The sequence below is a fragment of the Melanotaenia boesemani genome, chromosome 4 (assembly GCF_017639745.1).
Source record: "Melanotaenia boesemani isolate fMelBoe1 chromosome 4, fMelBoe1.pri, whole genome shotgun sequence".
Taxonomy (NCBI): domain Eukaryota; kingdom Metazoa; phylum Chordata; class Actinopteri; order Atheriniformes; family Melanotaeniidae; genus Melanotaenia; species Melanotaenia boesemani.
The window spans coordinates 26,000,793-26,016,114 of record NC_055685.1 but is presented as its reverse complement, the minus strand read 5'-3'; the positions used below and the strand labels follow the sequence as shown (position 1 = coordinate 26,016,114).

General features: G+C 36.8%; 1 protein-coding gene across 2 annotated transcripts in view; it reads left to right on the top strand.

Annotated features, from left to right (window-relative positions):
* Nucleotides 1-15,322, top strand: part of LOC121637807 (E3 ubiquitin-protein ligase SMURF2-like) — a 59,274-nt gene that overhangs the window by 24,396 nt on the left and 19,556 nt on the right. Inside the window, exons 4-11 of one of the 2 annotated variants that reach the window (XM_041982087.1) lie at nt 4,024-4,157; nt 7,478-7,543; nt 8,733-8,817; nt 9,166-9,249; nt 10,642-10,853; nt 13,165-13,249; nt 14,259-14,417; nt 15,229-15,282. In XM_041982087.1, coding sequence (XP_041838021.1) covers nt 4,024-4,157; nt 7,478-7,543; nt 8,733-8,817; nt 9,166-9,249; nt 10,642-10,853; nt 13,165-13,249; nt 14,259-14,417; nt 15,229-15,282 — 879 coding nt within the window. Of the gene's footprint in view, nt 1-4,023; nt 4,158-7,477; nt 7,544-8,732; nt 8,818-9,165; nt 9,250-10,641; nt 10,854-13,164; nt 13,250-14,258; nt 14,418-15,225; nt 15,283-15,322 lie in introns of both variants that reach the window. The other variant, XM_041982085.1, reaches the window with a different exon arrangement.

Genomic DNA, 15,322 nt, shown 5'->3' with positions numbered 1-15,322 from the left:
GGTATCTATTTATTTTGGAAGAGTTTAAATGATTCTGCTAAAAATAAGAAGATAGACTTCCAGAAGCATGTAATATGTTGCTTGTTGTTTTCCTTTTATAAGATGGACAATGACCTAACACTATAAAAACCTGGGTTTGGTTTTTTGTTGATGAGTTTTGATTGTAGAGTGACTGCTATGCCTCTGTGTAAAATGACAAGTGTCTCAGGAATGAAGATACAGTCTCCTTTCTGTGCGAAAGGCACAACCCTCAGTAAACTTGGTGAGCTGCTTTAAATGACAGCCAAGCATCTTGTATAGTGACATTCCAGATGTTCCCCATTATACATTACTTAAGTCACATTCATGAGTGGTTTCAGGAAAGACTTCATGCTTCAGTTTGTGCTAATAGGGATTTCTTCTTAACAAAAAAATACAGGCTCTTGTCATTTGGAAGATTAGAAGGACCTTTGCAAAATAATTTTGCATTCTTCTGTAAATTAAATATTGTCAAACTTCCACTTTTTCTGGCTGGCATAATTTTTTTTATGCCATTGCAAGGACTGAACACCCAACCAAACTTGTGTAATAGTACGAGATGAAGAAATTATGTTACAAGAGTACGAAATGAGGAAAATCTGAAAACACATGTGGTGTAGGGTATATCCAATAGAGTGAGAATCAGTCCAGAGGGAACACTTGGCAACAGTGATGCTTCCCAACAAATTAAAGTTTATGACTAGTTATTTGTTGGTACGGTCTTTCCTTAGGATCTGAAACCGGTGACTATGATTATTTACATTTTCCAGGAATTTGTTGACTCAGTGAGCAATGGTCACAATTAACTGATGCTTCCAGTGGTCAGAAAAATCAAAACAGCTGAAGAAACCATACTTTTATGTCTAACTTGTTTGTTTGGGTTTTTTTCACATTGTCTTGCAGCCACTGATATATCTGACTCTTTTGGGCTCTAACTTAAATTTTTAAATGCTTCTTTTAACGTCAGATCTCCACCCTCTTTACATAATTCTCTTCCCCCTTTTTAGATCCCCACCCTCTCGGGGGAGCTTTTCCCCACCAGCGACCCCTGGCCTCTTCGTCTAGTTCAGGAAATGGCTAACATGCCACAGAAAGCAGATGGGAGTGTGGGCTTGTCAGATTGCCATGTCACCACACCCCCATTTGCAGACTGCAGCTTTAAGGTGGTGGTTTTTTTTTTCACATGACACTGATGCTGACAGTGGTCCCCCTAGCCTCAAATTAAGCATCACAAGCACCCCGTTACTTTATGCTTGTCCTCCAGTTTCTAGATTTTTTTTTTTTTTTTGTTTCGACCACCCTGTGGAGATCGGTGCTGCTTTACAGAATCTACCAGTCATGGGAAGCATATGTCCAAAACCAAGAAAGTAACATGAAATGTTACTGTTGGTTCGGTAGAGCAGTAAGTTTTAAGGGAAGCAAGCAAAAACATTATGACCCTTTTCTTTTTTTTACTCACTTTCTCAATTTGAATAGATTAGATTATGGTACTTAATATGGACCAGTAAAAAGATACCTATTGATATACAGTCTGCACTTTGATTTGTTTGCCTTCACAGATGTTAACAATTGAAGGGTAACTACCATTATCATAAAATGTATGTAATCTGGAAAGAAATCATAGCTTTATTTCCCAGTTATATATGTCCCTTGGCAGGAAAACATTTAACTCCTACAAGTCTGACTATAGTTTATAAAATGGATTTGAACCAAAGATTTTTTTCACTTAGTCCTGTGGTAATAGCGCTAATCTTTATTTTTGTTGTTGCTCTAACTGATGAGAAAGCATATGAAGGTATTAGGATTATTCATTTCCAAAATAAGCTCCCAAACAATTATGATGTTTATAGTTAAAAATCAACTTGTTGTCCTGGAAAAAGGAAGGAAAGTTTATGTGTAAGAAGTGGACAAATTTAAGGTTTTTTGAAAATACCTTGAAGAAAAAATTCTTTTAGTTAACAACTGTGTACAGATGCAATTCAAAAACAACTGCTTGAGTTACTTGAGCAAAAATTCTAAACATTTTTACTTTTAAATTTGATTAGACAGTGTCTATTCAATCAGTGGCCATAGCTGAACTTTCTAGGGCAGATATTTTCATCTTCATTCTTCAAACTCAGTCTTGTTGATGAGAGTTTGCTGCATTATCTTAATCTAGTCTGAAAATGACCAAACAACACACAGGAATGGACAGACAATGAAACTCAGGGTTTTTTTGAGATTATTACAAAGATTACAAAATGGGGTTTGACTTGTCCACAACCAGCTGGCTGTCCACTACATTGTTCTAGCTCTTGTGCATTTTTAAAAGACATTTTTTCTTGAAATATCCAGTTATTAATACAGAATTCAGATGTTCATTTAGTCAGAAATGGAGTGGCAATTAGTGTTAGTTTAAGAGTATAGGACACCAGTCTACCAAAAAAAGAAGCTGTGGTCACTTTAGCCTAAAATGAGAATCTGTCATTTTCTACTGCTTTGAAGTCCAGAACTCAATCAAAACTCAGTTTACTCCTTTTAAACCACTTTAATCTACTATATATTTTGATATTACTAAGTTAAAAGTTACAGTAATATTATGCTACAGAAAAGATCACAAAAAGCAGTATCTGACGATTTTCATGTGACATCACCTTTTTGTTACACCTGATCTCTTATCTCCAGTCGCTTATTTGTTGTCCTGCCAGTGTTTTTGCTTTTCTTTTTTTTCTCTTGTTTTAGGACTGTGCTATGAAGCATTGAACTCTGGATCACCATAAATGGTTATTCTCAGATTGCAATGCTTTGCACGTCTGTGGTTCTATGATAATAATATATCCCAATCAGTGATGAACATAAATTGGTTTCAGAGTAAGCAATAGTTCAGCTTTTATAGGAAATAAAAAAAATGCATATAATTTTTTAAAACATTTAGCTATTCTGTTTCACTTCTGATTTTATTTTTGAGTTAAAAAGAACTGTAAATATTCTCTCTAAATATGGTATCATGTGACACCATATGATATCATATGAGGCCTTTTTAGATGAAGTGGGATGCACAGTTTATATCCAGTGGTTATAAGGTATGATTATTAAGGGGAAAATAATACCTTTTATGACTAAACAAAGAAAAGCTGTTCTTGCATCAGTTTGTGAACAAATGGTGTTAAAAAGCAAAGATGATTGCTTAGCACACATGCAAGAAAGCAAAGACCTCAGCATACCAATACTTGGAGAGAAAAGGTGTCATAAGATGCTGCTTTGTCCTGATCAGTCCTAAATCAAATAGTAGCTTCATATTATATCAGTAAAAGCCCACAAAAATCTTCAGCCAGCAACTGTACCTGCTTCATTTAGAATACTTCTGTTATTTGTTTTATATACCATACCTCTATGTTTTATACGCGTTTAGTAGGAAAAACCCTCTCACCGGAGCTGATATACAGTGTAAATAGAGGTGGCATGAGAGCAGGGTGCTAGGCTGTAATTACATGCATGTCAGCAAGTATGTGATTGTGCATTCGAATGTTGTGTAAAAAGTGTGTTTACTGCAAGAGCTGTCTAGACCTCAGACAGTGGTATAGCACTTCAAGGGGACTTCCTCTGTTCTTCAGCCACAACAAGACTGGCCACAGCCTTACTAGTTCTGCATATGCATACAAGCCCCTGCACACAAAAGTAATTACTTTAAAATATTTAAAAGATTCAAAAATTTAAATGTTTTTGTCAGTTTTCTCTCTATGCATTACAAGTCTGGGTGTGAGTTTGTTTTTTGTTTATCATTTATCTTAATTAGTAAGGTTCATATCCAAGGAAATTTTTATTTTCCTCTTCTTCTTCTTCTTTTTTTTTTATAATTTTTTTTTATTTGTCTTAATTTTTGAGTCTGTAAAGTACACATATGCATGCACAATTTTTCATTTGATCCTTTGAAATAGAATTGTAAAAATTAAAAACTACCTTGACATCATTTCTTGTTAATATTTTCTTAACATGTATATATTTCTATAATCTCCCCCCTGTTAGTTACATTGGAAAAGCAGACTCCATTACCATAAGTGTATGGAACCACAAAAAGATCCACAAAAAGCAGGGTGCAGGTTTCCTCGGATGTGTCCGCCTCCTGTCCAATGCCATCAACAGACTCAAAGACACAGGCTGTAAGTATCTGCTTATATTTGTGTCTACATATATCACCAGACATTCACTAAAAATAGGTCACTTGTGTCTGATCTCTTCATGTTCTTCCTACGCACTCACCATGGCTTTCATTCTAATGGCCTTGTCAGGCTTGTTCGTAAAGTGTAATGGGGAGGCCCCATGGAGGTACAGAATTAATACTTGAGTAACTAAACAGCAATCAGTAGCTTATATGACTCATCTTATCAAATGTGTGGGCTAGACCAAACTTTTCCAATAAAAGAATCAGACATCGTGTCCTTGAATTCTGGAAATTATTTGTCCATGAATGTCTTTGGTTGCAGCAGTTAGAAAGTTTGCAAGCCTGCTACTGCTTCTATTCTAGCCATTCATTACCACTTAATTTATGGCTATAACACACATGCAAGTCCAATTAACAACACATCAGAAGTATTTCCTGCTGTAGACATCTGATATCTGGGACTTTACCAATGCCCGCAGTTCATTTTGAAGCAATGCAGCTTTCTGTCAAAGGACAGATAAAAAGGTACAAACTCAGGCAACAATGAAAAGACATTTGATTTGTTTATACAGATGCAAACTCGAATAACAGTTTCCCATCTACATGGCTTGAAACACTTTTTTCTGTCTGTAAGGCTGAAAGCTTATAAGCTCTCCACTTTGGTGCTACCATGTATGCACCTAACTGTCAAATGCATGCACCATGCTGTCAAATTATCATTCCTTCCACTCATTTTTCTCTTTTTTTTATCTTTCTAGTTTTTAAACAAACCTTCAGAAAATACAAGACCACATAGTTGCACATTTTTTGCCTAAATGTCACTGCTTTATGTTGGCTTCAACTGTCAAGTTAATTCAGATGAATCTTAAATATTTTTCTAGTGACTTTTGAATTTGTGCTAAAACTATTTGTTTATTACTTTTGGCTCTTGAAGTTTATCCAATTTCAAAGAAAAAAAAATATTGTTATTGCTGCCACAAAATTGACTCTTATAACCAAGGGAGTCTCTCACTAAATGACCCCTAGACATATCCTTACTGTCCAGTACCAGGAAGTGCAGGTTTCAATTAAATGCCTGCCAAAATCCAGCCAATGTGGCCCAAGTTATACTTAATCTCAGCTACAGGAAGTGGACAGGGACACATGCTTGATGGCAGGTCCTCACATTATCTCTTCGCCGTTTTTCTGTGCTGCAGTCTGTGGTTTCGCCAAGATGTGTATGCTCACTACCACAAAAACATCTCAAATACACAAGAAGATTTTACTGGAAGTGCCTTGGTTCTCGAAAGTCATTCAGATGCATAATACACTTTGTCATCTGTAAGAAACTCACAAAAATGTTGTTTAATTTCCCTACTTACACAGGCTTTTGCACAGGGTTGCAAAAGGGGATCCAGTGTGGTTGTCTAGTTTACTAGAAGTCTGTCTGCCTCTACACTGAGCCTGATTTCCTGCCACATCACAGACACAAGTCATCTGCCTAACTTCTGTACCCACAGACTCTCTTACAGACACATCACTAGTATTTCAAAATGGTTTATTGTACCGCACATGTAAACCAGCCTCCTTTTAAACCCTCCTTTTGTTCTCCATTTATAAAGATGTCGGATTGGCTAATTATATTCACTTATTTGTGGATTGTGATACAGCTGATGTTAAAGATTCCACACAAATAAACAGGCATATACACGCAAATATTGAGAAATGTGTATAGATAGAAAGATGGATGGATGGTGATGGATGGATGGATGGATAGATACTTTATTTATCACGAGGGAAATTCAAGTACGCAGCAGCTACATAAATACAAGAAAAAGGCAAGTTAGTGTCAAAGACAAACAAAAACAGGTTAGTAACAACATAATAGTGCAAGCAGTGTGGTATACCTCAGTGAGATAAGAATGTTCAATGTGCTCATGTGCAAAGAGTCCTGAGATGAATGTGAATAAGAACACGATCATGATCCTCCCTGACCACTCTGACCACTTTACAACTCTTTGAAGAGTTGTAAAGTCTTATGGCCAAGGGGCCAAAAGAATTCTTCAGTCTGTTTGATCAGAGTATAGTGGGCTCTGTGTGTTATCCAGGATGGACAGAATCTGAATTTAATATAGCTTCCCTCAAACTTGCGTAGTCCATGTCGGTCTGTATGCACATTTATCTGGTTTAGTCTGTTTCAGCACACAGTTTTTTAGAGCTCTGACAGTCAGCAGAGTGAGGGCTTGTGGTTGAAGGTCTTTAAATGTTCTGTCTCTCTGTTTTCCTCCTCTCTTATTTAAGAAAGAAATCTGCTTACTACTGTAGCCAAGTAAGGCTCAGACCATCCCTGTTTAGTCTAGACACGTATCTGGAACAGATGCACACACAAACACACACGTACACAAACTATAGGATGGTTCAGGCAGACTTAGACACCATTTCACATAATAAAACCTATTACTTAGGTTCTTTTGTTGGAATTTTTACATAATTCTTTATTTCCTTTTCCTACAATCACTCCTTTGCATCAGGTTCTTAGCTTCCTGCTTTTGACCATACCCACCCTGCAAAAAATCCACAAAAATCTTTGGTGTGACGAACAAAAAAACGCTTGTAACTTATTACAACCCCTAAATTTATTTGACACCTCTAGCGGCAATTTTCTTAACATGTTTTGAGTCTCGCTGTACAGTTTGAATCTTTATCTGATAAAGATAATGTTTCTGGGTGTTTGCATGTGTATGTAGATTTTTTTAAATATTTAAAGTAGCTTGGAGATAGTAAGGATCGTGTTTAATACTTAAACTTAGAGACTTGTGCACAACAAAAAACAGAGAAATCCAACGAGAGGGATACAGATGCCAGATTGCGTTTATTTAATGGCAATCAAAGTGGGATGTGGAAATGTAGAAAATAAATCAAGTCACGGTTTAAAGCCATGAGGGGGTTGTTGTAAATTTGTGTGGAAATGTTGTGCAAAGATGCAAAACAAAGGGATTGTGGTTGACATGTGAAAGAAGCATGGCTGCCCAGAGAAAGCCTTGCAAAGGCTTTTGTAACCTTACCACTCCCACCTCTTAGGTGGAGCATATTCTGTCAAAATCCACCATTTTTGGTACATTTGCTAAGGATAACGATGCACTGAACAAAATATGATGTGCCATCACACATCACTCAAGATGGACTTCCTGGTGTACAAGAAGCACAACATCCCTTCCTATACAGATTTTTTTGAATTTCCTTTACTGCTTGATGTCTCTGGTCTGATTGCTTCATGGCTCATGGAAAATTTCTAAATAGGTGGAAAAGGCTAAATCAATACTTTTATTTTGTTTGCAGATCAGAGACTGGATCTGAATAAATTGGGCCCAAATGACAATGACACTGTGAGAGGACAGATAGTAGGTAAGAAACACATGGTTTCAGTTGGATGCACTCTTTACTTCTTATCTGAATAGAAACAAACACACAAAAAAGTTACAGCAGGTAGGTCGTATGTATTTTCACATCAGATATCTGATAAAACAAACCCCACTTGTTTTATGATTTTGAAATGTTAATTGAGAGATTAAACAAAAGCTTAAATATAAAAGATTTTATTATCTAAATACCAAAGTTGCTTAAAATGCTTTGTGCCCTGTAAGCTCAGTTTGTCATTTTTAGTTGCGATTATTTTATCTGTTTTATAAACAGTGTCTCATTACTAAACCAAATAAGTGGGTTCTAATATTTTTCAACATTGTGCAGCGTGATAGTAATTAGCAAAGAAAACATGTTGTGTTTCTGTCAGAGGGGGTGGGCCTATCTGGACTAGTGGGAGATGCTTATTCAGCAGTAATCTAACCTTTTGTGATTGCTATGCTTTACATTTATGTGCTTTATTGCCTGTGTTATGTTTACATTAAGACAATGTGGGAAAGTTTGGCTTCTTCTGAATGTTGGAGTTGAAACCATGAGTGAGAATGATTGTACAGGAAGAGAAACCCACCACCACAGCTTCTAATCTATGTATACCATCAGGTGTAGTAATGATGTTGGTTACTGACATTTCCTAATACTATTCTCTCAGTTCTGCATGTTGTAGTTCTGTAACCTAGTCTCTGGCAAAAATATGCCAAGATGCACATTTTAATTATTTTCATTAAATGGTGTATTTCCAAGTTCAATATGAAATTACTTTTGGATTAATCAAATATTTCATTTGGAACACGTTGAGTCTTTTAAGTTGACTTTCTATGAAATTGAGTCAGAGTGATTTAGTCTTTATTTGAAAGAACAATTTAAGTAAATCTGACTTGAGAGTTGGTTTAAACAAGTAGGGGGTAGAAAGAAAATTAGTTAATGGTTAATGGTTTTTAGTAAAGGCTAATGGTTGCCTATGTTGACACAACTTAACCTGTTTTTTTAACCTATATTTATGTATTTATTTTTTTACACAAAAGATTAAACTAAAGTGGTTGAAGAAAATGGATTTCCTTGCAAATTTCTAGTAAACTCATCTAATCTGGGATAACAGTGTGGGATTTATTATTTGGGTCATATTGCCTATAAAATGTAACTAATCTGCCATCCTCCTTATTTTTATCAACTATAGTAAGTCTACAATCCAGAGATCGCATTGGAACTGGAGGATCTGTGGTAGACTGCAGTCGTCTGTTTGACAATGATTTACCAGACGGGTCAGTATTATGACAGGTTTTCTTTGCTATATCTTCTCTGGTTTGTTAACATGTCAATAAAAGAAGTTGCTGAAGCTACATTCTAATATGTGGATATGCACATTGGGACATGGGGTTAGTTTCTTACAGATTGTGAATATTTAAAAAAGAATATGGTATATTTAACATTTGTTCACTTCACTTTTGAATATTATTAATGTTGAAAACATTTTTTAACTTCTTGTGTTTTTTTCTCTGAGATTGGCATGTTCATGGAATCTGAGGGATTTTGTTTGTTTTTCTTATTTATATTGCTGTACATTAAATTTGATTCAAACAATTTTAACACTTAATATCTACCTGAAACAGCTGGGAAGAGAGGAGGACGGCCTCTGGAAGGATACAGTACCTGAATCACATCACGCGCACCACACAATGGGAGAGACCGACCAGGTACATCTATAAACATCATGAACTTGGCTTCCTTCACTCTGACTGTAATATTATAATATATAAATAAAGTTTGTTCATATCATCCATGATATTTTGCAGTCTACTTAATGCACAGCAGTAATGCTAGTACTTGTACTTTTCTCCACTTCCCTTTTGTAGAGTGAGAAAAAGAGAACTTCCACTTAAAACAAAACAATAACAGTCTGTTGAGTGCTGTCAGTTTCCTCAGTCCCCCACCCCAACATGCTCTTGTGCGTGCACAGCTAAATAAACCAGCCAGTCAGTCAGGCAGCCAGGCTTCTCTTGGCCCTCATTACTACAGGAACAACAGTCGCCTTCCTACTTGGCCCATATCAGTGGAGCCATTAAGGGGAATAAGCAAATAAACCTCCCCCCACCTCACCCTCTCCTACTAGACATCTCTAGTCGCCCTGGGCAGTAAAGCAGAGTGAGGTTGGACACAAAGGAAGTGGTATAGAACTAAGAACGGTGGAAATGGTAAAGGTTAGGGGCACGATGAGCATGTGGGGACAACGTGGTTGGAGGAAATGATAGGTTATTTGCTCTATGAGTTTAACACACATAATGTAAAAGCTGTTCAGAGACTGGAAAGAGTTGTAGAACATGAAGACAGGACAAAGAGTGTAGAGGCAAAGGTGGGGAAAAAGAAACATGGAAAAAGAGGAAATGGGTGGGAGAAAAGTTTGTTGAGGGGTTGTGGTTCCAAGGCTGTAGATAGCCAAGGCGTCAGAAACTCTGGCTTGGACAGGCAGTTGGTAGACAGTACTATATATATTCTCACAATCATATTCAATAATTGTTAGCAAGACAGCCTGTCTGTGTTTATGTCTGCTTATCAGAAGATCTGTTTTTATATCCTGATGCATGCTGCCACAGACTGTTGTTGTGTGTTTTTTCATATAACCCATTATCATTTACTCTGTCAGAAAATGGCTGTTATCAGAAATGCATTTATCTTATGAGGCCAAGTGGTTTGCAGTACTAAGACTATTATTTTGTTTTTATCAAAAACAACACAACTTGCTACGTATATATATATATATATATATATATATATATATATATATATATATATATATATAAATATATATATATATATATATATATATAAATATATACATCTTTGCATCCTTTATAACCATGTTCCTTGAAGAAGTTTTTATAAATGGTGCATATGCATTTACTAATTTGATTCTAATTTGTAACATTTGCAAATTCAGTTATCAGTAATGAAGGTAAAGACATTGTTGTTTTACAAATTAATCCAGAGAGCAGCAAGAAAGAGCTGTACAATGTTTATAAAATGAACAAACTTGGAGGAGACTACAGCCTTCATAAACATGAACGTGCACTATCTTGGCTCTCCAACAGACCAGCATCAGAGTACTCCAGCCCATCAGGACGTCCGCTGAGCTGCGTGGTGGATGAGAACACGCCAGTGATGACGCCTGTTAATGGAGCAGTGGCCAGTGGCCCCCCAGGTGAACAGCGAATCCAGGAAAGACGGGTTCGATCGCAGCGGCATCGGAACTACATGAGTCGAACACACCTGCACACTCCACCTGACCTGCCCGAGGGTTATGGTGAGTCCACACACCCTCTTCGCCCCACAACTGGATATTCCATCAAGTACATATACTTCACATGATTATGTATACTGGTGGATAGCTTTGTTAAAAAAATTTCAATTACATTGCATTAAATTTAAACATTTTGATGATCATATAAGGTGCTCAGACAATCAGAAGTGATGTCAGTTATCACAAAGGCTATCATGTCCCAAGGTAGAACTATAGAGTGTGTTGGCTGCCTAACATTTAGTTATAGCCAAATGGCAATTTATAATCTTAAGTTTAATATATGCTTTTGCCTACAAAAGTGATGCAAATGGTTACCTGTGTAATGAAATGACACTACCTGGCAACAGGTTTTACATGGTCAATATAGTGAGTCTTTCTGAATATTTTTAACACAAAAATTGAAACGCAAAAAGCAAAAATTTTCTTCAACTTTATCCTCAGTATGTGGTTAGACCTCACTGGAGCTAAGACATGTTGTACAACAGTAGGTTTAAGTGAAATTCCTGCAACCCAAAAAATAGGGAAGACAGTTGAGGAAATGGTTTGCATGACGATATAACTGTACAAGCATAATAAAGGTTATAATGGTAACATTATGAGGAAGCCTGCTACACTTACGGCCTGTTACATTTGACATTTTTAACTTAGTGAAACAGTATGCTGTGTTTCCATCACATACCAAGCATTCAGCCATAGATGTTGCATTTTGTGTGTGTGTGTGTGTGTGTGTTGCGGTGACACATATTTACATTTCTCGGGATGCCTGTCAGGTCACAGATGGGGTTAACAGTTTTGCCATAGGTACCGTGTAGATATAATGCATCATAATAACCATAATATTAAATTAAAAATACAGATAAAATAACCTTTTTGTCAATTTGAGTTCAGCAGGATTTTAAATGTACTTTTTTTTTTCATTGTTTTTCTGTTTCTTTTCAATTGTTGTTGCAGCAACACATCATTAGAAGGGTAAACTAGCAATCCAGCTTATGGTGAATACTTTGTCTACTACAACCTGTCTTCTTCATACAGCAGCACATCATGAAACTCGAAGTCACTACTTGTGTTTTGTCTCTGTGCTTGACTAATTATTTTTCCTTTCTTTTTAACATTTTCATGAGTTGGGAATTTTTGACTTCCACAGCTAAAAGATGCATCAGTTTTTAATACTGAAGTGTTTGCTCTAAAAGCCACTCACAATAGACGGCTGCTCTTCTCTGTAATTCAAACATTGCCTTTACTTATAGCATGCAAACATTTTGGGAAAATAATGGACAAGCCACACAAGTAAATTTAGCTGTTCGGGACCAATTTTTTTCTCTTCAGAAACGGCATACTTCTCAGAGTCAGCCACAGTGCACCCCACAATACCCACAGAGTCTGTAAAGTAAATTATTATTTTAAGTGTGGTGTTGTATGCCAGTGATTTGGAATGGCGCCGTTGGACCTCTGCCCCCTTTGAAAGATCTTCCTGTGTCCACTGAGACTGGTTGAGGTTGGACAAAGTGAGTCACTGATGCCCAACAGCTTAAGAGCTGTCTTCCTCAGCTGAACCCTCTGAACTTCGTGCAGGGTGTGGTGAGGGAGAATGAGAGGGAATGTGTGAAAAAAAAAAGAAAGTACGAGGTGGGTCAGAAATAAGTGGTGCCAGTAGGAAGTTGGCTTGGAAGTGTTATGATGGATTAACTTGTTAATATACACTCAATTTCTACACCCACATGCACACTTTGTGCCAACATTCACTCAGTCTTTCCACATATCCATAACCTAGATGAAACCAAAGATCCATCAAGCCAATAAATAATTGATTTCCTCACCCTCTGCCTTTGCTTACAATGAATTTGTTATTGAGCATTTCGATAGTAAATAACGTTTTACTTTACTTTTTCATTTTTAATTGAAGTGAGTTTCTTTGAAAACTAATCTTTAAATGACAGATGGAAACTAGGATGCATCCGGGCACATTCTGGGAAGAAAAACACTCATTTGATAAGTTTCCCTCATAATTTATTTTCCTCAGCCTCTTGAGATTTGCCTGCTGGACACTGGTCAGGAACTAATTGATAACACTGGCAAGCATACACCTTTCAAAAACTTATGTCAACAGTACCCCAAATGTCTTGCCTGCCACATAAATTCTAAACAGACTTCCTTCTCTCCAAAATATACAAGCTCACTATCCATGCTGGTGCCCATTTGGACGGGACTTCAAAACAACACTTTTAGCAGCAGCTTGAAGTCTGCTTTATAACTGTTTTTTTTATTTTATTTTTATTTTTTTTGACATATTTCAAATAAAATATTTTTGTTTTAGAGCAAAGAACAACCCAGCAGGGCCAGGTGTACTTCCTCCACACACAGACTGGAGTCAGCACCTGGCATGACCCACGGGTACCCAGGTAACTACGTTATGCTCATGAATTTTCATCAGTATTGTGTAGATGTATAAAGCCCTTACTGTGGCTCCCTTAATATGGTTTTTACAGCTATGATAATCTAACCATTACAGCACTAAAATAAGCGACACAAAATTAAACACAAGATAAATTCAGCACAGTGCTAAATTCCTGTATCCTGACTAACCAGATTCTCGGGACCAAACTGGACTTGACTGGATTGAATCAGGCCGAATTTCTCATGTCACTGCTGTTTTTGTGCTTAAAAACATTCTTATTGGTCAAAATAATGACCCCTTGGTCTGAGTTGGAACAGCATTTTTGGAGAAACTCAAAGTACCACAAGCCAGAAGTTCAGCATTCAATCATGCTCTTTCTGCAGTTTTCAGTTCTTTACTTAATTCCCGAAAGATAACAGGCAGGACTATTGCATTGCATTCTTGGCTGTGTCTGAGCTCCTGCTCTGTGATGAAGCACAAATACAACATTCACCATCTGGGTTTAGTTGTTTTGGACAGAGCTGCTAAAATGACCCAGTGTGTGTGATGATAGAAGCAAAGTCTGTATCTTTCTGAGTGGTGTGTGTCCTCACTTTATACTAAGTTGACACAACCTGTGGCGTTGTTCTGCTGATAAAAGTGAACACCAAAGAAGAAGAATTGTGACAAACTGTGTAAAAATTGATGATTGCAGTGTTATTTCTTATTATTTGTGCACTTATGTTCTAATCAAATGTTTCTTATTAACATTGAGTATTTTGTCTCTTGCTACAGAACAGTAGAAATCATTTAATTGAAGTAACCAATTAAACATTATATTAAGTAATTAATGAACAATTAGGTGTTACTGTCATTTCTATGTTAGATGTAGTTACCTTATTACTCCTGCCTGAAATGATGCATAGTGCATCACACCCTGCAGAGGAACTATAAAAATTTAAACTCCACACTGTACGTATTTGGTCAATAGGCTTGCTTTAGTACAATATGAATGGTTTCTATATTTTGTCTAGGGACTTGAGCAATGTAAACTGTGAGGAGCTGGGCCCACTTCCACCAGGCTGGGAGATCAGAAACACTGCCACCGGTCGAGTCTACTTTGTCGATCACAACAATCGAACAACGCAGTTCACAGACCCAAGATTGTCTGCTAACCTTCATCTAGTACTCAAGTAAGTGAGTCAGTTATTTTTCAAGAACCAGACAAATATTTCAGTCATACTATGGGGCGGTTTATTTCATAGATTAACATGGTGGCAAAAGAATTTTACTATTTGGTAAGTGGCTTCAATTTTTCAACCTGCTCTACACACCTGCTCTGATGTAACCTCTCCTAATTATCACATTCAGTTGTGTTGAAACTGTATAACCACTGTTCTGAAATGGGTAATCATAAAGCTAAAAGATGATTACATTCAAGGAGTGGACTTTGATATAAAATAAATGCATATAACTGGAAAGGAAAACGTATGTACCTTTCCTTGAGTATCTATGTTTCAGACAAAGCAGGTCATGTTCATCTTATATCAGTTTAAGAGTTTATATGAACACTAATGACTCTCCTGCCTTCGTTTCTCTAACTATATTTTTGTTTTCTTCGTCTTTATTACTTTCTCTTTCCTCTCTTTGTCCCATGTTTCTGCTGATGGTCTTTTTTATGTCACTCTCATCAATGCTATCTTTTTATTTATGTCTTGTCCTCCATATTTTCTTTTGAACTATTTTTGTGTCTCCTGCTTATTTTCTGTGCTATTGTAACTTTTACTTGTTGAATTTACCTTTATTCTGTCTTTGTATCCTTGCCTTCTGTCTTTTTCTTTTTCCCCATTGGCCCTGTTTCTGTTCCTTTTTATTCCCATTTCTGTTTTCAATGCTCCAATCCTCTATGTCATTCACCTTCTCTTTTATACCCTTTCCTCCTACTGTCCCCTTTTGTTTTTCTCTGTCTTCTCTTTCCTTCTCTCCTCCTGTTTTTTTCAGCAGCCCAAGTCCAAATGGTTCCCGTGTGGCCATGGACAGCCAAAACACTAACCTCAGGTAACCCCCAAACACACACACATACATATTTGTGTCGACA